General features: G+C 44.6%; 2 protein-coding genes across 6 annotated transcripts in view; one reads left to right on the top strand and one right to left on the bottom strand.

Annotated features, from left to right (window-relative positions):
* The window catches only part of SIPA1L3 (signal induced proliferation associated 1 like 3), a 337,072-nt gene extending 332,451 nt beyond the window's left edge, over nt 1–4,621 (bottom strand). For 3 of the 5 annotated variants that reach the window (XM_066242139.1, XM_066242137.1, XM_066242140.1), the window contains exon 1: nt 4,132–4,619. The gene's annotated coding sequence lies outside the window, so the exon portion shown is untranslated. Of the gene's footprint in view, nt 1–4,131 lie in introns of all 5 variants that reach the window. The other 2 variants (XM_066242143.1, XM_066242142.1) reach the window with 2 other exon arrangements.
* A 303-nt stretch (nt 4,622–4,924) lies between these two features.
* LOC136312583 (WD repeat-containing protein 87-like) lies at nt 4,925–24,018 on the top strand. The gene is made up of 7 exons (XM_066242136.1): nt 4,925–4,957; nt 12,113–12,230; nt 13,538–13,705; nt 14,595–17,470; nt 17,924–18,195; nt 18,556–19,864; nt 19,973–24,018. Exons 2-7 carry the CDS (start codon nt 12,159–12,161, stop codon nt 23,949–23,951), a joined length of 8,676 nt encoding a protein of 2,891 aa, XP_066098233.1. The 5' UTR covers nt 4,925–4,957; nt 12,113–12,158; the 3' UTR covers nt 23,952–24,018.
* Nucleotides 24,019–25,668: the final 1,650 nt, after the last annotated feature.

The following is a 25,668-nucleotide window of genomic DNA, read 5'->3' as shown; positions in this document are numbered from 1 at the left end:
CTGGCCCCCAGCTCTTGGCACAGCTGATGCCTCTTGTTCATTCAGGTCTCTCAGCTCATGTGCCTTCCCCATCCATCCAAGCTAAAGTAACCAGCCCCTCCTCACCACCAACCTGTCCCATCAGCCATGCTCTATCCCCTCTCTGTCATTTTACCCACTATACTTAAAACCACCTGAAATTACTTGGCTTATTCTGTCTCCCCAGCTAGAATCTTAGGAGAGCAAAGATCTTGTCTGTCTTGTTTCCTGTCTAGGGTTTATGCTTTTAGCCACTATGCTTCACCGCCTATGTACCAGGATACTTATTGGATGTGTTTATGACGGCAAAATCTAAAAAACAAGCTAAATGTCCAGCAATAGAGGAATGATGTAATAAAGCATGATCTCTCCATATTAAGAATAATGTGAATCTAGCTGTTAAAAGGATTGAGTCAGATCGGTACATAATGACTTGAAGGGAGATGCCCTGTCAGAAATGGAAAAACTCAAGTTACAAACCTGTGACTTGATCCCTACCCCTCCTTTTTGGAAGTGGTGAGAAGGAACAAAACAATATACGGATAAACACATCCATTTAAGCACAGAAAAAGGTGAGAGCATCTACCCAAATCCCCAAGGGCAGAGAGCATCTCCATTTTGTTCACTGCTAAATCTCCAAACTAGCAGTAGATACTTAATATAATACTCACTGTCTGAAGGCATAGTTATCTCTGAAGGAGAGATTTTAGAGTGGAGGGTGGCACCCATTATTTTCCTTACACATCTCTGTATTGTTTGACATATTACAATGGGCATGTATTTCTTGGCACAACTTTTTATTTACTTTTTTAGATTTTATTTATTCATTTTTATTAGAGAGAGAGGGGAGAGAGAGAGAGAGAGGGAGAGATAGAGAGAGAACAGGGGGAGGAGCAGGAAGCATCAATTCCCATATGTGCCTTGACCAGACAAGCCCAGGGTTTTGAACTAGCGACCTAGCATTCCAGGTCAATGCTTTATCCACTGAGCCACCACAGGTCAGGCCTTGGCACAACTTTATTTTATTATTATTTTTTATTTATTTATTTTACAGAGACAGAGAGAGAGTCAGAGAGAGGGATAGATAGGGACAGACAGGCAGGAACAGAGAGATGAGAAGCATCAACCATCAGTCTTTTCGCCGCGACACCTTAGTTGTTCATCGATTGCTCTCTCATATGTGCCTTGACCGTGGGCCTTCAGCAGACCGAGCAACCCACCGCTTGAGCCAGCGACCCCGGGTCCAAGCCGGTGAGCCTTGCTCAAACCAGATGAGCCTGCACTCAAGCTGGAGACCTCAGGGTCTCGAACCTGGGTCCTTCCACATCCCAGTCCGATGCTCTACCCACTGCGCCACCGCCTGGTCAGTCTTGGCACAACTTTTTAAAAGCCAAATTCAACCCATTCTCACACACACAAATCAAGGCCATGACCAAAGCAGACCTAAGGAACATGAGCAATGCAAGTCTTACAGAAAGCATCATAGTTTCTCATTCTATCAACTATAAACAAACACTTTGCTTTAAAGGAAATGACTGTTTAAGTCTTTTATTAAGACATAAACACATTTAATTTAGGTTTTGTGAATTACACACATAACATGGTTATACTGATACCATAATCTGTGTCATTTTTTAAAGCTAAATTTGAAATACACCAGCAAAATCTGTTTTACAGAACAAAAAGGTTCCAATCACTGCACATTCTAAATTCCACTTTTGATTTACCAACTAACAACTACAATATCTGGACAACAGGTTCACATTTAAATCTCAGACCATTCCACACAGACTGCTAAAAAACCATGTGCTGTTGTCACTAACAATGAAGACCAAAACATTTTAAAATGTCACCGCTTTATTTCCTCAGATTAAATAAACACTTAGGTAAACCCGATGGTCATCACAAATTTAACTGAAACCACGATTCCTATCCTCAAATGAAACCTCAATGATAGGTTTCTGACCACAGACAACCTAAAAGGGCACCTAATAAATTCCCTTCCCAGCCTCTTTCCGGTGTGTGCTTCCTCCCGAAATGCCAGGGATGGCCACCTTTTCATACAGGATACTCTAACCCGCAGACAAGGTCTGATTTTTCAGAGAGAAATGAACGACTCAGCCAAGCTTTGCCAAGCTAAACGTAGAAACAGGTCCCCTGAAAGGAAGGCCTTGACACCACACCTGTGGCCATTTCAGTCTGGCCAAATCCATTTTGTCTCCTCTGCTCCTCACTAATGCAATATTTTACCTATATTAATCCTTGGTGACTTAAAAAAAAACTCAATCTGGTTGGAAAAGGCACTTCCAGTGGGCCTAGGGAGACATTCTGTGCCCACAAGATGGGAAGATGGAAGACCCAGGTGTGCCAAAGAAATGCTGTTTCTAGGAAATGGCAGCTCCATTCTTCTTGCCAATCAACTGGGCCGGGGAAGACTGGGAAAGAAGAGCAACTGTCAGGTTTCTGGCTTGGGCAATTAGGCCAGCGCTGGCCCACTTGCCAAGATGGAGACTATAGGTTCTGGGAGAAGGAGTTTAGATTGAACATGTTGAGTTCATGGTGCCCAAGAAACAGTCACCAGGAGACATCAAGGAGCTCAGAGGGCTAATATGGTTTTGAGACAGAGTCAAATGTTGACAGCACTGGGATGGTACATAAGGCACTGGAGTGAATGTGCGGACTTGGAGGGAAGAGTGAGTGTGTGACTGAGCAGGAGGCTGCTGATAGCAGGTTAGCACCATGTCTTCTCGGGCCCTTATACTGCAATATGTTCCACAATTTAACCTTTAGTGAACAAAAATGGGGGGGAGGCATAACCTTGTCCCTGCTCTGCCCTATAAAAAAGCAGCAAAGGCCTAAAGAAAAACAAGAATCATTTATTAAGTGCTCATTATACACCCGCCCCTGTGCTAAACACTAAACATGAATTATCTCCTGGGATCATCCAAACAACCCTGGCACAAAAGTGCTATGACTGCTACTTCACAGATGGGATACTGAGGCTGGGAGTGAACGTGTGGGGGTGTTCAGGGCTGTCCTGTCACAACCCACAGTCAGGCAGTCTCTGGACCAGATGGAGAACATTGAAGAAAAGCAATTATTTTACATAAGAGCTGTCACTTCACAAGAGAACACAATCTCAGCAAATCCTCACAACCCTCTAAGGCTGATACTGTTATCCCATTTTACAAATGAGGAACATGAGGCTGAAGAAGAGGAAGTCAACTAGACCAGTTTTGAATCTGGTCCCCTGGGGAGACCAAGACCATAGCCAGAGCCCCTACCCTCAAAGGGTCTCAGGGACATTGGAAAAAAGCTGAATAAATGGGATAATTTATTGAACACTATGTGCCAACTGCTGCTATAAGCACTTTACCCATGTATTCCTATTGCATCCTCAAAACAAACTCTATGAGGCGACTATTAAAATAACCATTTTATAGATCAGAAAACCAAGGCACAGATCAATGAAATCGGTTCACAAGGTCACACACCTGGTAAATTGCAGAGCCTAAATGTAAACTTGGGTCTCTCTGCCTTACAAATCAAAGCTCTTAACAAAAAAATTCAGCTAACAGCAGCCACCTTGCATTGAATGCTAACTATGAACTCCGCTTTTTACATGCACTCCTGCAACTAACCCTATGCAATCACTAATACCTTCACCCCATTTCTTAGGAGCTAACAATAGCGCAAACGCGTAGTTAAGTACCTTTAGTGTATCAAATGCTTTATTCGCCAGGTCTCAACATCTCTACAGAATTTCCAGCAAAGGACAGATACTCTTCTTCTCCCGTTTTACCGAAAGGGGAAACTGAGGCACGGCACGGTTTCCCTAGATCGCAGAGCCAGCACGCGAACCCTGTGCACCCCAACTCCCACTCCATGCTCTTCCGCACAGCACCGGGTAAGCACGTTTGGAAAGTTGAGTAAGGCGGGTACGAGTCCGGCCAGGTCCGGAGGGCGCGAGTCCTGGCGCCGCCGCCCCCACAAACGGTGCCGACACCCTGCCGTCCGCCGGGTCGCCCGCTCGCGCTGACCCTCGGCGTCCGAGTAAACACCGATTCCCCTCTACCCTTGAGTGAGGCCGCCCCTGCACCTAGAACCACATACCTGGGCGTCCCGGCTGCCAGTCCCGCGGGTCTCACAACCCCGGTGTCCAGCCCCGCGCGACACGCTGGAGACGCCGCCAGCTCCAGTGGCCCGAGTGACTTCCAGGCTGCCCACTTCCAAGCCGCTTCACGCGAGGCCTCCTGGGAAGTGTAGTTTCACCCTAGGCGGGCAGCAAACTGAGGAGAGCCTGACGCGCAGGTGCTGCCGGGAGCAGTAGCCCCAGCACCGCGCCGCCTTCTGGGAATGGTAGTCCACCTGTCGGCCCCGTGCCGCTCCAGTCCCCCGAGTGAGTCCTCCAGACCCGAGGGGAGTGAGGGATGGAGGCGTGTCTTCTGCAGACTCTAAACTGGTTGTCACGCTCCTCGCTCCGCGAGTGCGCTTTTTCCCTTTCTTACAGTTCGGTAACGCCTCCTTCTCTTCGGCGGACCCTTCCCTTCCTCTCTGCTAGGTGCGAGGTACTTACCCCCAGCGTGCGAGCCTGGGAAGAGGCGGGGACAGCACAGCAGAGCGCTAGACCCCCTACGGAGCAGACCGTGGAGGAGGGCGACTGTACGCGCTCGCGCACGCGCGGTCGCTGGCCAACTCTGGTCTAAATTGCCGCGGGCCCTGTGGCGAGGACTTCTTTTCCTTTCGAACGCGCGCGCGCGCGCGCTACGGGCTCTCACGCTAGGCTTTTTACTGCCGATCGGGCGCTACTGCGCACGCGTGCTCACTCCTTTCGGCTGGGTATATTCTCCCGGCGCGGTGTTCCGGGGGGTTAACGCCTGTGTCGGTGGAGTAGTCCCCAGGCATTCCCCCAACGCTTCTACCCAGGCGCTCCTTCCAGGTCTGGTCCTTCACAAACGAGCTCCTAGGCGTGCCTCCACACACGCTGTACCTGTGTCCCTTGTTGAGTCCTATCGTCGCAGGTAATAGGCGCGGCCCGGGATTTAAAGAGGTAGACAAGGCCTCCTTCCCACCAGCGCGGAGGACCGTGACAGCTGCATGTGTAGGGACTCAAGTGTGGTCGCCTTTCCCTGGTTTAGGCAGCTGCAGAGCTTTGCCTTTGAGGGGAGCCTCAGAACAGCCATCCAGAGGGCAGCCTGGGAGGCCTTGTTATTTACCATCCATTCATTGATCACATATTCTAAGGGAAACTAGTGTTTGTTGAGTACCTATCCATGGCGGAATTTCATCCAAATTTAGTCCACTTGCTCACATAATCAATATCAGACCCTTAAAAAAGAAAAAGGAAAATAAAAGGATGTTGCTACTCCTACTCAATAGGGGTTTGTTTACCTAGGGAATTGGATGAAATTTGAAGAACCTGTGGAATAACCCAGGTTCAAATAAACCCAGTTAGTACCCTTCCCTCCTCATCCATCCTTCCAAGAAGATGATCCAAAGTAAGACTTGGATCCAAGTAAGACTTGGAGCTGGGAAAGGTATATTTCTTCTTCCTGGGAGAGGGTAGAGATCATCCATCTGCTCATTCATTAAATGTATTAGCACTTACTTCATGCCACGTTGGGTGATTATAGGGACACAGGAGAAATCAAGATGGACTGGCCTGACCTGTGGTGGCGCAGTGGATCAAGCGTGGACCTGGAACACTGCATTTGCCAATTCCAAACCCTGGCCTTGCGCGGTCAAGGCACATATGGGAGTTGATGCTTCCTGCTCCTCCCCCTTCTCCCTCCCTCTCTCTCTCTCCCTCTCTCTCCCTCCCTCCCCCCCTAAAATGAATAAATTAAAAAAAAAAAAAAAAAAAGACGTACTGGGCTCCTGCCCTCAAGAAGCTAAGTCCATTGTGGTTATCAGACCACCACCAGACACTGACTATCTAAATCAGTACTGTTAACAAATATATATAATCCATGCCACATTTGCAATTTTTAATTAAAAATTAAAACAGGTGAAATTAATTTTAATAATTTATTTAACCTATTCAAAATTATATGTTTAATGAAAAAAAGGATTTACTGTACATTGCTTCAATTTTGAAATTTTAGTTAAAATAAAAACTAAAACTGAGGCTTTAGCCTGACCTGTGGTGGCGCAGTGGGATAAAGCGTCGACCTGGAACACTGAGGTTGCCGGTTCGAAACCCTGGGCTTGCCTGGTCAAGGCACATATGGGAGTTGATGCTTCCTGCTCCTCCCCCTTCTCTCTCTCTCTCCCCTCTCTCTAAAAATCAATTAAAAAATCAATAAATAAATAAAAAAAAAAAGAACCACCAGTGGAAGGATTAGAAAAAAAAAAACAAAACTGAGGCTTTAACAAAGATACTCATTTGTGGCATGGATTGTCATAGCAAAAGGTTGAAAACTACCTAATATCTCTCTCTCTCTCTCTTTTTTTTTATTCAGTGAGAAGAGGGAAGGCAGAAACAGACTCCCACATATGCCCGACTGACGGGAATCCACCGGGAAAGCCCACTAAGGGTGAAAGCTCTGCCCATCTGGGGCATTGCTTGGTTGCTGAGCAACCCAGCTCTTAGCGCCTGAGGCAAAGGCTATGGAGCCATCCTCAGCACCTGGGGCCAACTCTTTCCAATCTAGCCACAGCTGCAGGACAGGGAGAGAGAGTGGGAGAGAAAGAAATGGACGGAGGAAGGGTGGAGAAGCAGATGGGTGCTTCTCCTGTGCCCTGACCAGGAATGGAACCCGGGACATCCACATGCCATGCTGAAGCTCTACCACTGAGCCAACTGGCCAGGGCTCTACTGTCTCAATATATAGAAGTTTGGATAAAAAGTAATAGGTTGGCCACACAATGGAAACCATGCAACTGGTAACTGTTAGAAGGTGTATTAATATGAGTTCATCTCTCAGAAATATTGAGATATATATGCTTGTATATGTACAGAAAAACTGTATAAAGATACAACCAGGATCCTGGCCAAATAACTCGGTTGGAGTATTATCCTGATTTCCCAGTTTGATCCCTAGTCAAAGCACATACAGAAACAGATCGATGTTTTTGTCTCTCTCCTTTCCTCTCTCTCTAAAATCAATAAATTAAAACAAAACAAAAAAGACACAACCAGGGTTATTTTTGTTTAGGGGTAACAGGACAGGTGATGAGGTATGAAAAGGTGACTTTCTTTTTTCTTTTTTTTTTTAAAGGTGACTTTCTTTTCATTATATGTTCCTTAATATGTTTTGAATATTTTTACCATGTCCATTTTTTAAATGGAGGATGATAACTAAGTCATAAGTTTATTTAAATGGAGGATGATAACTAAGTCATAGGATCACTGTAAGAAGTGAAACAATGTAAAATCCCTCTCTACCACTTTACATCCTAATCAATTTTGGATGCTATCATTATTCCCAGGTAACTTTCCACTCAATAGAAACTAGCCCACCCTCAATAATGTATGTTTGTCAACCTGGAAATTGTTTCTTTCTATAAAGATAGGTAAGTATTCTATCTGTGAAGTCACCTGTAAGGACAGAGTAGCATTCCCAGTACCTGGGGACAGACTTGGGCTCCATATCAGTAATGTCATTCAAAAAAGTAAGTAACACAAGTTTGTCCTCTGGCTTTACAACCCCTCTGACTTTACAGTCAACTCATTAGGCCTTTTTTTTTTTTTTTTTTCAGAGACTGAGAGTCAGGGAGAGGGATAGATAGAGGCAGACAGACAGGAACGGAGAGAGACGAGAAGCATCAATCACCAGTTTTTCGTTGCAACACCTCAGTTGTTCATTGATTGCTTTCTCATATGCGCCTTGTCTGTGGGCCTTCAGCAGACCGAGTAACCCCTTGCTCGAGCCAGCGACCCTGGGTCCAAGCCGGTGAGCTTTGCTCAAACCAGATGAGCCCGCGCTCAAGCTGGCGACCTTGAGGTCTCGAACCTGGGTCCTCCACATCCCAGTCAATGCTCTATCCACTGTGCCACTGCCTGGTCAGGCTCATTAGGCCTTTCTAATGCCAGCTGGGCTCTCAGCACCCTCGTCCCCAAACATGAGAGCCATCTGTAAAGCTATGGGATTCATGCAGGGTCCTACCTCAAAGAATGGAGCACACCACCCTTCTTGTTATATGTACTCACAGCACTTTGTTCTTTTTCTTCTTAAAACTGAATCACTAGCCTAATTTAATGTTTTAAGGTTGAGAAAATTAAAAAGTTTCAGAAATGTTCAGAGAATAACATAACCCCTCATCAGAATTTCCCATTGTAACCAATTTTATGGCTATTTTTAAAAAGATTTTTATTTATTCATTTTTTAGAGAGGGGAGAGAGAGAATGAGAAAGAAAGTGTGTTGGGCAAATAAGTTTGTAAAATCTGTATTTTCTGGTTTTGCTCACTTTTATTGTTAAAAATGGCACTGCCCACATGAGTGGCCGTCGCCCAGGTAATACAGCTGATTGCCTTTATGCTTGGGAAGGGGCTTGGTTATGCTAATGTGTGCTGGAGGAGGGATTTCGCTCCAAAAAGTTTTAAAAGGAGGAGCTAGGAGGCCATTTTTTGGGAGGAGACCACCTTGTTGCAGGACAAAGAGGCCATGTGGTTGCAGAGGAGGCAGGGATCAAGATGGCGGGGAGCTGAAGGGGTACAGAGGTGGGGCCTTTGATTCTAGGAAAAACTGGAGAAAGTCAGTGGCTTTGCAAGCCCTAAATGGAAAGGGAAGTGTTTTCCCGCTGTGTGTATTCTCTCGCCTGCGGGTTGCGAGCTAGAATAAAGGATGGTCCACCAGTTCTTGGCTCCATTGTTTCATTACGATCTATTCGAGTTCGATGGGAACCTGCATGTGCTTGGCAGCTATGGGAGCCACAACTACTGGACTTACAGAGAGAGATAGAGAAGGGAGAGGAGCAGGAAGCATCAACTCCCACATGTGCCTTGACCAGGCAAGCGCAGGGCTTAAAACCGGTGACTTCAGCGTTCCAAGTCAAGGCTTTATCCACTGCGCCACCACAGGTCAGGCTATGACTTTTTTTTTTCTTTTTTTTTTTTTGTATTTTTCCGAAGCTGGAAATGGGGAGGCAGTCAGACAGACTCCTGCATGCACCTGACGGGGATCCACCTGGCATGCCCACCAGGGGGCAATGCTCTGCCCATCTGAGGCGTTGCTCTGTTGCGACCAGAGCCATTCTAGCGCCTGAGGCCGAGGCTATGGAGCCATCCTCAGTGCCCGGGCCAACTTTGCTCCAGTGGAGCCTTGGCTGCGGGAGGGGAAGAGAGAGACAGAGAGGAAGGAGAGGGGGAGGGGTGGAGAAGCAGTTGGACGCTTCTCCTGTGTGCCCTGGCTGGGAATCAAACCCAGGACTCCTGCACGCCAGGATGATGCTCTACCACAGAGCCAACCGGCCAGGGCCATATGACTATTTTTTGATGTCTGCTTTCCATGCTGAACTATAAGCTCTTTGGGGTTAGAACTGTATACCCTCACATTCCTATTACAGAGCATATGGAGCCAATGTCAAAAGGAGCCAGGATGCAAAATAGTGTCACAGTGTGCAGTGCCTCCTAGAGCCAATTCTTTATTACAAAGGCAAGGTTCACAGGACATTGGCCTTCCAACCTATCGAACACTGACAATATGTTGCAGTGGACTGCAGCTAAGAAAAAGGATGTAGTGCGAGCATTAAGTCCAGCCACAAATCTGGTTTGTCTCCATAGTTAGCAGAACATACCATGTCTCAGCCCCAAATACTGACACCCCCCCAAGTTGGCTGGAAGGCTTGAATTCTCCCATTAGACCAGTGGTTCTCGAAGTGTGCACCAAGGCACACTGGTGCGCCCTAGAAGATTTCCAGGTACGCCCTATGGTATTCTAGAGAAATATGTGCCTGTTGGGGACCAAAAAACCAACAGGGTTTTTGGAGTTTAGATTTTTGGGGAACAGAGGTGTAGGGAATTGGCTGTAAGCTGACAGTCTGCCCAACCCCACACCTCACTTGCCTGATTAGGTTGCAAAAGGCTATTAAGCTGTGGTACTGGATTGTTTACACTACCCCCATGTTCCCCAGAAAGACTGGAGGCAAGTTTCTTCTATCCTTTGTTTGGTGTAAAGTTAAGATGATATGTATGGTGCGGTTTTCTGCACTCAACACAAGAGTAAAAAGAGAAAAATTCTTCAATGTATTGACAAGGAAATGAGAATTTACCTTTCAATATATGCCCAAACATTGAAGAAATTGCTAGGACACATCAGGCTCATGTTTCTTATAAACACAAGAATGAAAAAACAACACATTCCTGCCCGGACCTGCTGAATTTACTAAATCTTACTAAGAATGTATTTATATATATAAAAAGATAACTTTTTTGTCATTTTTTTAACCCCTCTTTTTTATGAATTCTAAAAAGCATAACTCAAAAAATGTAACATAAAAATGTTTTTTAAAGTCAGAATAAATTAAATTTTGTATTTATTTCGTTTAACTACCATAAAAGCATGCTTGGACTTTATATTTTTTTCTTTAATATTTGACTTAATTATTATAACATATTGCTCAGAAATTTGTATATAGTGCACCTACAATTATTTGTAGGATTTTTAATGTGCCCTGACTTCAAAAAGTTTGAGAACCACTGCATTAGATCATTGTTGGGTAATCAAGATATTAAAAAGTCAAGCTCATTGGGATTAAATTATCTGGAGCTCACCCTGTACTTGCTTTGAAGGGATTGGAATCAAATGTATGTGTGTAATGGGGGGCTGTGAGAGAAGTTTCCTCTGAGGGTAACTTTTGGGATGGGAAACAATGGCATAAATAAAAAACAGAGGTTTGAGGTTAGAAGGCCTTCCTTTTCACTAACCACTAAAAAAAGTGCTTCCAAAGGAAGTTTCCAATTCAGTTGGTCCCGGGTGGGGCCCAATAATTTGCATTGCTAACAAGGGGATGCTGCTGGCCTGAGGGAATCACACTTTAGGGAACCACTTTAAAGGGAAAGTTCACCAGTTTCCTTTGTCTGGCAGGCAGAGGGATGGCCTCTATTGCCCTCTGCTGTTCAGACTTAACTCATGTGTCCAGGACAACGGGAAAGTACCAAGTATAGGTTTGAAAGAAAAAAAATATTTCTCTGAGAACCAAACCAGCCTAATAACAGCAATCATAATAATTGTTGTTTCAGAGTATACTTAAAAAAGTATTCACAAGAATTATTTGATCTTTGCAACAATCTTTGCAGTGAAATAGCCGAACACGGGCATTTTCATTTTACAAATGAGAAAAACAAACCCATCCTCAGACCAGTAATGAGAGAACTCCCTGGCAGAGGTTAAAAGTAGGGTATGTTCACAATCCATCTGGGGAAGTGGAGGTTTGTTTTCATGAAGGCCAAAGAAAATGGAGTGCAGAAGAAGATGATGAACAGATTATGCACCAGTAAGAGAACTACTTGACTCCACCACCCTGGGAAAACCTGCAAGGCCAAATGGCTGGATCCTTTCTCCAGCTCTGTTAGGTGGGCTGACCTTGAATCCCAGGGGCCCAGTATCTCAATTTCCTATTTCAGTAGTCAGAGTTGACTCTCCATAGAACCACCTAGGAAGCTTGTTACAAATGAAGATCCCTGAGTCCCACCTCTAAGAGTCTGCTTCCATAGGTTTAGGGCAGGACCTACGGATCTGCATGCTAAGGTATACCCCTTCCCCTGGAATCTTTGGAAACTCCTAGTCCTTGCAAGATGCTCTCTTAACACACCAGCAGAACAAATACTTTATTATTTGCCTGGGACAGTATTCCTTTAAAGCCCCTCTCTGCTACCCTCACCCATAATATCCACTGGGTAATTAATGATAGCTAAATTCAGTCCCTAACTCCTTTATGTACCTTCGCCAAGCCTCAGTTTCCCCATCCATAAAATGAGGTAATCCCTATCTTACTGGGCTGGAGGGAGGATTAAATGAGAAGGTATGTCTTATGTATAGTTCCTGATATTCAAAAAGTATGCAGTAAATATGAGTTCATGGATCTTGCCTTCTGATTCACAGCTCCTCAAAAAGTAGAGTGGATGAGCTGGCATCTTTTGGATTTCCACAGGTTTTTAAGCAACAGTCCTGAGCAGGACCAGGGACTACTAAAGGTGATGCCTTCCTCCAGACTCATTCCCCTGTGGAAGGATTTTAAATACCTCCTAAGTGACATACAAAAAGGCAAGGTAATGTATATGTAGGACATAAAAGTGTTATTGCCCACTGTCTATCTTAATAGTTATGAGCACTTCTAAGGAGTGTGGATTTCCATGGAAGCAGGAGGCAGGCAGGGAGACCATAAAGACAATTGACACCTTAGGAGGAAGTGGGCCAATTTCCAAATGAGTGTAGGGACCTTTGCAAAGACATCTTTTTTTTTTTTTTTTTTAATAAATTTTTATTAATGGTAATGGGATGACATTAATAAATCAGGGTACATATATTCAAAGAAAACATGTCTAGGTTATTTTGTCATCAAATTATGTTGCAAACCCCTCGCCCAAAGTCAGATTGTCCTCCGTCACCCTCTATCTAGTTCTCTGTGCCCCTCCCCCTCCCCCTAACTCTCTCCCTCCCTCCCTCCCATGTTCTCCCTCCCCCCCCACCCTTGGTAACCACCACACTCTTGTCCATGTCTCTTAGTCTCATTTTTATGTTCCACCAATGTATGGAATCATGTAGTTCTTGTTTTTTTCGGCTTTGCTTATTTCACTCCTTATAATGTTATCAAGATCCCACCATTTTGCTGTAAATGATCTGATGTCATCATTTCTTATGGCTGATAGTGGATGGTGAACACTTGGGAGCGTTGTCAGAGCAAGCAGCCCTCTGGGAAGAGAGATTTTTCTAAAAGGAAGAAGGCACCAGAGAGAACATTTCCCAACCTTAATTTGGCTACGGTTGGCTCTGTGTAAAAGGGTCTGAGGTTCATTTTGCATTTTGCATAGCACAGGCTTTGTCACTGTGGGATAATATATTTTGTATATATATCATCTTTCTCTGTCAAATTTAAAGGCCAGGTAGGTGTCCTAGAAGCCTTTCTTAGTGCAGTTTTAAATTTTAGTAACTTAAAACTGTACTGGCCTTTGTAACACCCTTTTACATTGCATGTGGGTTTATGGCACTGCGCTTGCCTGATTAATCTGTTAAATGTGTCTTTTATGACATTTGTACCTTTCAGACAGAAAGGACAAAGTTAGAAGATAGGTATAGCTAACTTCATGGTGAGAAGAACTTCAGTTTCCCCTATGCTCACACTATAAAATTTGCCCATAGAGGCCCTATAGAGCTTCGGTTTTCTTACTTTGGGGGTTTTGTTACATACTGAGAATCTCAGGTGTCCCACAGGTGATAAGTTGTAAATGTGGGAGTGTAACAGTAGTCGTCCTTGGCGTTGTGCCATAACTTTGGGGATTGTTTCAGTTGTGGCTTGAATGAGAATATAAGTGCATGTGTGTCCTGGTCTCTTAGTTTATGTCATGCCTATTCCCAGCAAACTGGAGATGACCCAAAGAGTGACATAGTCGTGCTGAGTGACCGGTCCCAGATACTGTTCAAAGAGTCTCGCCAACCTCAACATATGCCATTTATATGCTATTACTTCAGTGATGCCCACTTCTTTGCCTCTCTCTCATGGGTGACAAGCACAAAAGAAATACAGGTAAAATGACCTCGTCTTTCTTCTTCTTAGCCCATTCCACAGGGGCCATGCCCATAAAAGGTCCTCACCCCAGACTGACAAAAGAAGATATAAGCCTTGAATGAAAGTGACCTAGGGAGCTCCCAGGCATACGGTCTCATTTTGACTCAATCTTATAAAAATTCAAAGAAAGAAAACAAAAATGAACTGGATCCAGGATTCCCCTTATTTCTTTCTCTAATTATAATCTCCATGTTGAATAGAATTTATGGTTCCCCTAGAGCCCTGGTCGGCAAACTGTGGCTCGCGAGCCACATGCGGCTCTTTGGCCCCTTGAGTGTGGCTCTTCCATAAAATACCACGTGTGGGCGCTACCTCGATAAGAAATGTGCCTACCTATATAGTTTAAGTTTAAAAAAATTGGTTCTCAAAAGAAATTTCAGCCTGACCTTTTTTTCACCACTGTGAAATTTCACCACTGTGTGGTGGCACAGTGGATAAAGTGTCGACTTGGAATGCTGAGGTTGCCGGTTCAAAACCCTGGGCCTGCCCGGTCAAGGCATATATGGGAGTTGATGCTTCCTGCTCCTCCCCCCTTTCTTTCTCTCTCTCTCTCTTCTCTAAAATGAATAAATAAAAATTTAAAAAAAAAAAGAAATTTCAATCATACTGTTGCTATTTGGCTCTGTTGACTAATGAGTTTGCCGACCATTGGTCTTGAGGTGTCCAAGGTTAGGGAAAGAGTCATAGGCTTCCTGCTTTTACAGTATTTCCAACCACCGTAACCAGGGAGTAATAATCACTCTAGAATCTTCCAATTCCTCCTTAGCACAAAAGCAGGGGGAAACAGCTAAATATTCTGCCCTTTCCTCTATTTTCTCTAGGCAGTTTCCATCTTACTCTTTTCTAGGCTGTAGTATGGATGAAGAGCAAAACTGAGGACATGGTTGAGAAGAGGACATTTTCTATGACTGAACAATTGCCACCCATCCAGTGTATGGTACACACAGGTTCCTTTCATATCCTTGTGGCCTACTGTGATGACCTACTCCTGCGGCTATTTGGGGACCATTTCCGGTCATTCAAGCCTCTGAGTATAGTTCCCTGCCACTTTAACATCAACTGCCTCTGTTATGACCCAGAAATGAAGATGCTTCTGTCGGGCATCCTGGGGGCGGTAGTCACCTGGATCATCGAGCAGACTGGTAAGGGCCTTCAAATCGCTTACATGGTTCCCATGTCTAGTGATGAGCTTGTCCTGGACATCATATTGGATGGTCCCAATGGCTCTCTGCTAGCCCTGTGCGAGACTGTGGTGAGGGTCCTTGAGCGCCAGGGCCTCGGCCAGCTGGAAGAGGTGAAGAGATTTGTTTCTACCACTAGTGGCTCCTCTATCACCTGCTGCTTCACCTGTGTTGCTCAGGGCTTTCTCTATGCTGGAAACAGGACTGGGGACATCCAAGTATGGAGCCTCAGTCAGAGCTGCTCTCTGAACAGTTTCAAGGCCCATTCCTCATCAGTGATATATATCCGCAGCCGGCCCGAAGCCCACACCCTGCTAACAGCTGGCAAGGAGGGTTTCATCAAGGAGTGGAACCTTACCTCTGGGAACCTATTGCGGCAACTAGAACTTGGAGAGGAATTATATCGACTCCAGTTTATTGATGACATTACTTTCTTTTGCCAAACTACCCATACTTTCTCTTTGCGCCGTCTGCCCTGCTTCTATAGCCTCTTCAATGTCTGTGGCTCTTCTCCAGAGCAGGTGCGTCGGGTCCACTGTGGTAATAACTGGTTTCGGATCCTATGCACTACTGAGGATGGCTTATTGCACTTTGTGTCCCCACTAACAGGGGAACTGCTGGTTCTTACCTGGCCCCTCTCAATTCTGGACCACGTTATGGATTGGGCCTATGACCCAGAAAACGAGGAGCTCTTTGTAGCAATGGGGGGCTCAGAGGTGCTAATTTTTGACACAACCCGCTGCCCGTGCCCAGCCAAGTATATTTTATGCACCTCACCAGATTCTCAGGACTCAGTACAATGTCTGGCTTATGGTCATTTCCACCTGGGTCGGGGTCTAGAAGGACTAATGTTCTGTGGACACCAGAGTGGGATGATCAGAGTACTTTCCCAGCACAACTGCGCCCGAATAGAGAAATTCACACACTTTGGGGCTGTGTTGGCACTCTCTACACTGCCTGGAGGAATTTTAGGAGGCCGGGAAAACTCTTTGCTCTGTTCCTATGGAATGGATGACTACATACACCTCTCAGAAGCTGTGCTTGTTGGGACCAGAGTAGAACTACGGCCTCTAGCCAGCATTCTCAGCAGTTGTCACCTAAAACACCTGATACTCTTGCCGAAGTCTGTGGGTGCCATCACAGAGACTAACTGCCTGCGGCTCTGGAATTTCCAGGATTTTCTGTTCTCTGGGGCACAAAAAGGCTCCAAGTTTATAGAGACACTGCCTCTGCACCAGTGTGCAATTACGTCTTTTGATGTATGCCTGACCTTGAGTCTTTTTGTCACAGGTGGTATTGATGGTTCTGTCCGGATCTGGAACTTCCACGGTAGACTCATAGCCATGCTAGACTCATCACTGCATTTTGGCCCACTCTGCTTTGCAAATGATCGGGGCGACCTGCTTGTGTCTTTCAACCAGAGTCTTTATTTGGTATCCTGTTTAAAACTGCTTCCCCCAACCCTGCTGGCTCGCCTTTCCTTTATGAGCATGACAGATGAAGTGCTAGAAGTCCCTAAACCTTTCACACCAAGTTTCTTCTTCTCCTTTGAGACTATGTTTGTGCCCAAGTATATCAACCTTGGGAAAGGGAAACAGGAATTAGTGGGTCTGGAGAAACTTGTCAATAAGCGGGCCATTGCCTTTGACCAGACTGTGCCACATGTCATAGAAGAAGATGAACAAGGGAGCCTTGTATTACTGTCTACTATAACACGTGGTACCTTGGATGAGGAGGAAGCTGATATAAGGTTGAGCAAACCTTCTCCCCGTTATGTGGTTCCTCCCCAACTACGGTTGACTACCTGGGATGGACTCAACCCTTATCAGATACTACAACACTACTTTGGTTATGGGCAGAAATGGCTCTTTGCTCCTGATTGTTATATCCCTAACTCAGTGATTCGTGCCCGTCTTTGGCCAGAGGGCAGCCCGATATACCTACAATGCAACCTGCATGCACCCATACGGAAATTGGAATGGAACAAGCCTCAACAGTTCTTCTGGCACAGTAGGGTAAGACCGATACATGATGTAAAAGAACATCCAAAAGAAAAGGAAGATGAAGACTTTCTACAAAAGAGACTATCTAAAGATGTAACTTATAGTGTTCTTACAGACCCAACAAACCGCAGTTGGCTGGGAAGAAAGATGAGTGAAATAGCTATTAGTAGCTTGATTGAGACAGTCCTTAACTTTATGGACTGTGTTCCTTCCCCACTGAAGTACCAATGCTGCATTGGTGCACTAGGGCAAATCTTTGCTTCTTACCAGGTGTCTCCAACCCTGCGCTCTGAAACAGCCCATCGTCTGCTGGATGATACAACCAATTCTAATCCACTTATCCGAGAGCTAGCCTGGGAAGGGTTGAAGCGTCTAGGAATGGTCACTCATCTCTTTGCCATTCCTCTGGCCCAAGGGTTAATGGACAAGGACCAAAGAGTGAGGGCTAAGGCACTGAACCTCATGGCTGACACTGGAATCCACTCTAAAACTTCACTCTTAAACCTGATCCAGAACCGCGAGACTTTCCGGGACATGCAGTAAGTTCTTTGTGCCATCCTCAATTCTTTACTAGCTTCTAATTGTCTTCCTCCCCTTCCCCATTTTCACCTTCCATTTTTTTACTATCTCTTCATCCCTGTTCATTGGCTTTTCCTGTCCTTGTTCATTGTTCATAGTCTATTTCCATTCCTAGGCTAACTTGACAATCCCTTGACTGCTCCACTTCTTCTCTTATTTCTGTCTGTCCCCTACCTCTTCAAGTTTCCCATTTTTTCCCTTTTCTCCTACTCCTGCAGCCTTTATACAGATGACTCCATCCACTGCCATCTTATCTTCCTAAACATTTGCTTTCTTCTTGGCCATACGTTACCTTTGCATACACTGTCTCTGTGGTCCACTTTGCCAAGCTCCCTGCCTGTTCTACATCAGTTCTTTTCCTCTCATTCTTTTCATAATTCAGCATGTTCTTTCTTCTCCTTTGACTTTCATAGGCAGGAAATAATTGGGGAGGAAACCCTGGACAATCTGCTGGGGATGCGTGCCACAGATCTCCAAATCCTTCATACTCAAGTGGAGCAGCGATTGAATGAAAACCTGACCTTTTCACATGGGGATGAAAAGCCTACTTTTTCTTTAGATGTCTCAAGGTTTTATGAAAGGCTATCCATTTCCAAGCATTCTGATATAATTCCTGAAGAACCTGAAGTTGTCATCAAGCCCAGCAAAGGCCAAAGACGGGGCCAACCAGGGGGCAAAAAGCAAAGTATGTATGGGGTGATTCAGTTCATGCCTCCTGGTCCCCAAGGGGCAGGGTAGTTTAGACTAAAATGGGTTAAGAGATACCAGGTAGGAGTAGAGATAAGTAGAAAGCTTTTCACAGAAAAGAACCTTCCTAGGAAGAATTTACTCAAACTCAGGAAGACATCAAGGCTTCTCGCTCTAGGATTTTGAGTGGGGACATTGGGACTAACGCAAGGAGAATGTCTTTTTTTTTTTTAAGGCCTCAGCTCCATATGTTGCTATTTCTTTTTTGGAAGTCTCTTAGCTCATACCAGATATTGGAAAGGGTTTTATTTAAGGCTTCCATGATTTCCTTATCTACATTTTCTGATTTTCTTTATAGCCCGAAAATTGTTGCGGGTCGTTAAGAAGATGAAAGAGACTGATGCAGAGCCAAGTCCCTTAGAGGATGGCAGTGATCAGAGTAAAGCTGCACCAATTGAGGTGGAGTATATAGGCATCTATTCTGGGTCTTCAACCAGCAGTGTACTAAAGATTTCAAAAGATGCTGAACAACAACCTTCAGAGAAAGATATCTCAAAGGACGATGCATTGACTCTGAAGATGCTAGAGAAAATACTTGACAAAAGAGGCAAGAAAACAACAGTTAAGAAATCCACAAAGAGGCACAAGAAAATGACAAAGGAAGCTGAAGTTATCATTGAGGAACCTCTGCATAGTGTAAAGAAAGAACCAGTTGTGAAGAAGGTGAAAGTCAGAGAGCGTGGTGCCTCTGGAGCTCCTGGCCACAGGGTTACCCCTGGAGATGGCTTATCATGGAGAAATGATCTATGTCGTCTTATGACCCTAAGGATATCTGGTTCCCAAACAGAAATGTCAGAATCTCTAAACACTGAGTTAGTGACCATAGCTCAGGAGGTGCTGGCAGATAAGCACCCAAGCTGGGAGCTATTTGAGAAGATCTGTCCACTGCTAAAGAAAGACAGTGAGGGTGTGCTTGAGGACCTTAGCTGGGATCTAGCCTCGCCAGAAGAGAAGCCAGTTTTTATTTACGAAGGAGCAGTTAGAGAGGACATGGTGATCAGAGACACTGAAGAGATACCGGAGGAGCAGGGGCAAGTACAAAAGGAAACAGGGGACATACAGGACTTACAGGAAACCCACGACAAGGAAAAGGAAGTTGATCTTTTAGAACAAGGTGACCTAACTGAGGAGAAACGAATACTGAAGAAAGAAGAAAAGAAATCCTCTAAGAAGCCCTCTAAGCAAAAGAGGGGAGCAGTCTGGAAGGAAATAAAAGTGGTTAAAAAAGAAAGGAAAATGACCAGAAGAGAGAAGGGTGTGAGTCAAGAAGTGGAGGAAATGGCCAAACTAGAGGGGACAGTGGCTGAGCAAGAAGCAAGACCAGATGTGGATAAGAGGAAGCAGTATTGGAAAACGTCCTGGGATAAGTGGAAACAGGCTCATGGTGAGACAAAGATATCCTGGAATAAATGGAAGAAAGCATGGGACAGTGGGTATTTTAAGGAAGAGGAGAAACCACAGGAAGATGAAGAGAAGCTATTTCCAGATAAGGAAAAATTGGATGGGGGAAAGGAGGAGCTAGGATGGAATGAAGAGGCACAGGTCTTGGAAAAGATGTCACACAGGTCCAGGGAGCAAAATCTCAAGGATGAAGAGGAATTGACCCTGGAGATAGAAGAATTTCCTCAAATGTGGGAAAAAGAAAAAGAAGAAGAAGAAGAAGAAGAAGAAGAAGAAGAAGAAGAAGAAGAAGAAGAAGAAGAAGGAGAAGGGGAGGAGGAGGAGGAGGAAGAGGAGGGGGAGGAAGAGGAGGAGGAGCTGGTGACAGAAGAGCAAAGACAGATCCATAAAGAATATAAACAAGCCCAGGTGGAGAGGAAACAAGCCCAAGCTGAAAGAAAACGAGCCCGAGAAGAGAGGAAGCTGGCACAAGAAGAAGAGAAGCTAGCACAGGTAGAGAGAAAACTGGCTCAGGAAGAGAGGAAACTAGCCAGAGATTACAGCAAACTGGCTGAGAGAGACATGAAAATGATCCCGGAAGAGAGGAACTTTGTCCAAAAAGGGGAAATATTGGCCCAAAGAGAGGAATGGCTAAGTCAGGAAGCAGAGAAATTGGCCCAGAATAGGAAGAAACTGGCCAAGAAATTGGAGAAACTGGCTAGCAAAGAAGAAAAAATAGCAAAGAAAGGAGGGAAGCTGGTAGAGATAAAAAAGATATTGGCCCAAAAAATGGGGAAAGTGGTCCAGAATGAGCAAGATCTGGCATGGCAAGAACAGGAACTAGCCCAGGAACTGGAGGAGCTGACATGGGAAGAAGAGGAACTGGTTCGGAAAGAAGAGCAACTGAATCAGGAAGAGGAGGAACTGGCTGAGGAGGAGAAGACACTGGCCTGGAAAGAGGAGAAACTGGCTATAGAAGAGAAAACATTGGTCCAGGAAGAAGAGCTGCTGATCCAGGAAGAGAAGAAGCTAGCCCAGGACAAGGAATATCTGCCTGAAGAAGAAGAAAGACTTGCCCAGAAAAGGGAGCAATTGATGGAGAATAAGGAAAAACTGGCCCAGGAAAGAGAAAAATTGATCCAGAAAAAGGTGGAACTTGCAAACAACAAAAAGATACTAACCTGGAGGGGGAAGCTTTTGGATCAAGAGAAGGAGAAGCTGGCTCAGAGGAAGGTAAAATTGATTCAGAAGAAAGAGAACTTGCAAAAGCTCAAAGAAAACCTTGCTCAGAACAGAAAGAAATTAATACAAGTACAGGAGAAACTGGACATATACAAGAAGAAATTGTTTCAGGTAGAGGAGAAGCTGATGAAGGAAAAGGAGGAACTTTTCCAGGGGAAGGAGAAACTGGCTGATGTAGAGAAAGATCTGTCCCAAGTAGAGGAAAACATGGCTGAGAAACAGCACAAGCTAGCCCAGGACAAAATGAAATTAGCTATGGAGCAGAGGGAAATATTTCAAGAATTGAAACTGCTCAGTAGGGAAGACAATATTACTAAGAAAGAAAAGGCATTAGGCATGGAAATGAAAAAACTGGCCCAGGAGAAAGTGATACTGGATGAGGAAAAGGAAACTCTCTCCAAGGGAGAGACTCAAGAAACCTCAACAGAGAGTAAACTTAATAAGAATGAACTAGAATTAATTAAGAGGAAATTGTCACTAGAGGAGAAGATACTGATATATGAAGATAGGATATTGGCCACAAAACAAAGGAACATTGCTAAAGGAAATTTAGAATTTACTAGAGAAGGAAGAGTATATGCCCAAGAAGAAAGGAAGCTGGCCAAAGTAGCAAGGAAGCTCATTAAAGAAAAGATAAACAAGGAACCATCAAAAGTGAGCAGAAAAATCTTAAAGGTATTTCAAAACTTTATTGACAAAGAAAGGAGACTAACCCAGGAAAAAATACGGATGACAAAGATAAAGAGGTCATTCTTGGCTAAAGAAAGTAGACTGAACAAAGAACAAACTGAACTTGATGCCAAAGAATGGGATATTTCCAAGGAAGAGTCAGAAATGACCGAAGATGAGAAGAAACTGGCTAAGAAACAGAGAAAACTGGCCAAGGAAATGAGAAAAATGATAAGGAAAGAGAAAAAAATAACTGAGGAAGAAAGCACATTGGCCAGGCAACAGAGAGAAGTCATACAGGAAGAAGAGGAGGAAAGAATAACAGTGGAAGAAGAAATGCCATTCCTTAAACAAAAGTCAAGACAGAGAAAAGTATTAAAGAGAACTGATATGCCCCAGGAAGAATTTCCCAGTAAAGGGGATGAGGTGGAAAGTGAAGAGAGCTTTTCTGGAGAAATAGAAAGCCTGTTAGATGAAGTAGAGCAAGAGAGTTTGTCTGAGGAGGAAGAAGAGGAGGAGGAAGAAGAGAAGGAGGAAGAAGAAAAGGAGCAGGAAGAGAAGGAGGAGGAAGAGAAGGAAGAGAAAAAGAAGAAAGAGGAGGAGGAAGAAGTGGAGGAGAAGGAGAAGATGAAGAAGAAAAGGAAGAAAGTGGCGCAGGAGGAGGAGGAGGAGGAGGAGGAGGAGGAGGAGGAGGAAGTGTTTGAGAAGGATGAAAGCATGAGTGAGGAAGAGATGGAAAGTTTGAGTGAGAAAGAAGATGAAGAGGAGCAAAGTTCATTGGAAGAAGAAATAGAAAAGGAAAAAGAGGCCTTAAAAAAAGAGACACTATTTAAGTTACAAGAAAAAAGAGGAAAGACTATAGGAGGAATAGAAATAGTCCCTTCTATTAGAAAAAGAATCTTTGAGGTCAAAGGCAGTGATATAAATCTGGAAGTTCTGAAAAGCCCCTCTAAGAAATTGATCTCAACAGCTCTGGGGAAGGAAGAGACTATACCAGCATCAGTGTCTACAAAACAAATATTCTGGAAAGATAAGGCCACAGTACCTGAGGCACGAAAGATATTTCCATGGACAAGGTTTATGGATAAACAAGAAAAACTGTTGAAAAAATATCAGCCCACTCCTCTACAAGTTTTGAAATCCCAGGTGCCAGACTTAAAGACCCCATATTTATCCCACATATTGAAGAAGACCATGGAAGCTCAGAAACTCCAAGGCAAACCACTACAGAAAAAGTGGCAGTGTCTTTTGAAGCATCAAAAATCTCTAATGGGACAGACTACAGTACAGTTACCTGTGCCCCAAATCCAGGCTGAAGAAATACATGAATTTGTAAGCCTTTCAGATATAGAGTGGATCCACCATGTCCTAGAACGAATGGAAGCAGGAGAACAGCTTTCCAGAGACAATTTCCACAGATTGTGCCAACTTCTCAAAGACCTCACCTCAAAGGGAAACTTAGAGTGGATGTATCTAGCTAGACTTCAAGCTATCACTCATCATCACAGGCAGATCTTGGAATCACGAAGCAAACATATCTTAAAACCCAGTAAGAAGCCCATGGGTCCAAAATACCTGAAAGTGATTCCTCCTATAAAAAGAAAGGGAATGGAAAGCTTTCTAAAACCTTTGGCTTTCCCCACACCAAAGTCCTCATTAGCTACCAAAAGGAGTCCAAACCCAAAGACTAAAAATTGGCATATTCTAGGAGAGCCTTACAGGAGTGCATGGACAGAGCAGACATTCAGTGCCCTCAAAGAGATAGAGATACAACCCTATTTTCCAACCACAAGGCACATTTGCACAGGTGCCCATGCCTCTGTGGAAAAACAAACCCTAGCACTGATGTTTCAAAAGGACTTCTTGGCTTTTAAGGATAAGGGCAGGTTTCCCAGATTGCCTAAGGTGGAAAAGAAGGCCCAGCACAGCTCTAAAAAACAGGAAGAGGTTCCTCTATGGGAAACATTTGTGGCATTGTACCATGTTTTACGCATGTTGCGGGAGCGATATGCAGATGACAGTGCTGCTTGGCTAGAACAGTTCTACCATCTCATGGATCTTTACCAACTTAAGTCCCCCAGAATCCAGAGATTGCTTCAGGACCTGATACTAAGAGAGGAACCCCAATCCCGTGAGATCATCTACAAAGAAGCCCTAAAGGCCATGGAACTAGTTCCTGGGGAGCGGTTGTTTTACCAACTGTTTTGTGGTCACTCTCACATCCCTAGAGGTCCTTTGGAGTTCCAGGAGGTGGTGTCTCTCTCAGGGCAGAACAACGTGCGTACCTTGCTTCCCATGGGCATTGCCCATTATGGCATCTTAGAACTTGCCTGGAAGAGCCTGTCCCAAGCTGATATTCACCTCACCAAGGAATTGCCCCTCATTATTGCTTCTACCCCCTAATTTGGGATTGACTGGATGTCAGGACTTTTCATTCCCACCAGAGAAAGGCCTTGTCACCAGATCTACACCTTTATTCCTAGGGCCCATACAGAGGTAGGACCAGGCCAAAACCCTTTCTGTACCCAACTCCAGAAGCCAGCTTCTAGATGTGGGATAAAGAGGAAGTTCTCATATTCAACAAGCTCTGTGATGTGACTCTTTTTCTCCAATGTTGCTTCTCCAGAAAGGTAGCTGGGGACACCTGATACATACTCCAAAGAGTGGGAAACCTTACTGAAAGGGAGTGGTGCTCACTCTTTGGAGGCCTTCAGATCGAAGAGTCTGTCCTTGTCCTCGTCCTTTCTTGTCTCCAACCATCCTCTCCTAAAGACTGTACAGAAAGGAAAGCACCTGGCACAAACGTGGATATACATATATTTCACATTAATGCGGGGCATTGATATAGTAGAAAGAAAATGGATTTTAGAATCAGAATACCTGGTGTTTTGTCCCTTAGTTTTGGAGGGTACACAGTAGAACAGGGGTCGGGAACCTATGGCTCACGAGCCAGATGTGGCTCTTTTGATGGCTGCACCTGGCTCTCAGACAAATCTTTAATAAAAACAATAATAACATTAAAAATATAAAACATTCTCATGTATTACAATCCATTCATTTCCTATCGCTCATGTTCATGGTTGCGGGTGGCTGGAGCCAATCACAGCTGTCCTCCAGGACAACACCAAATTTTTATTGGATAATGTATAACATACATGGGTCATTGTATGGCTCTCACAGAATTACATTTTAAAATATGTGGCATTCATGGCTCTCTCAGCCAAAAAGATTCCTGACCCCTGCAGTAGAGGCAGGTTCTATCTCCCTCATCATAGCTCTTTATACTGACTTGAATCCAAAACAGCTGGTGTGGAGGGCATGGAGGAGACCCTCAGAGTAAAGGAAAAAGCTTCAGCAAGTTCTACCCAGTATCTTATCACTGGATGTCACTAACAAGGCCATTTGAGGTTAAAAGAGATAGAAAAGGAGGGAAGCCTATATCTTTCATTTCCTTTTCTAATACTTGGATGTAAGATTTGGGAAATATGATATAATTTGGAAGACTAAGTGAAAGTTCAAATAGGCCCCCTGCTGCCTAGGGAATTATGATCCTTCCCTCTAGCAATTAAAGAGACAAGAGTTACGAGAAAGAGCTAGTAAAGTGGAGGAAGTTGACACTGCCAGTAATCATGTTCCTTCCCTGATCTTCTCTTCCCACCAGCGAGACTGTAGAACTGCCTCTTTCTAGGTAAGCTGAGTCTTCCCACAGCTTCTGGCAAGCAGCCCACCTGTGCCATTTGCCATCCCATCCCACCTCTCCTTTGTTTTTCTCCTTCTTCCACCTGAGTTTTCTTTTGTGGTGAATCCAGGGATAGAAGGAAAAAGAACATTCTGAGAAGTTGAGTTCACCTTGGAGGCCAAGGGCAATGACCACCCTAGGTATATAATTGGGTTCTTCCATGCCAGACTATATACTAGGCCACATGGAGAATAGGAGAGCTGTGGGTGGGGGGTAGGGAGCCTTAAAAACGATGACTGACCTAACAGCTGGACAAGGCAGCAGAAGCAAGCATGGCCCAGCTGGCTCTTCAGCCTCAGCCTGAATAATTTCTCCTTTTTGGCCTCTGTTTACTTGTCTGTGTCAATAGAGAATAGTGAACAAATTGCAAACATCAGGCAC

Source organism: Saccopteryx bilineata, chromosome 9 (assembly GCF_036850765.1).
Source record: "Saccopteryx bilineata isolate mSacBil1 chromosome 9, mSacBil1_pri_phased_curated, whole genome shotgun sequence".
Lineage (NCBI taxonomy): Eukaryota > Metazoa > Chordata > Mammalia > Chiroptera > Emballonuridae > Saccopteryx > Saccopteryx bilineata.
This window is presented reverse-complemented; position numbering and strand designations above follow the sequence as displayed.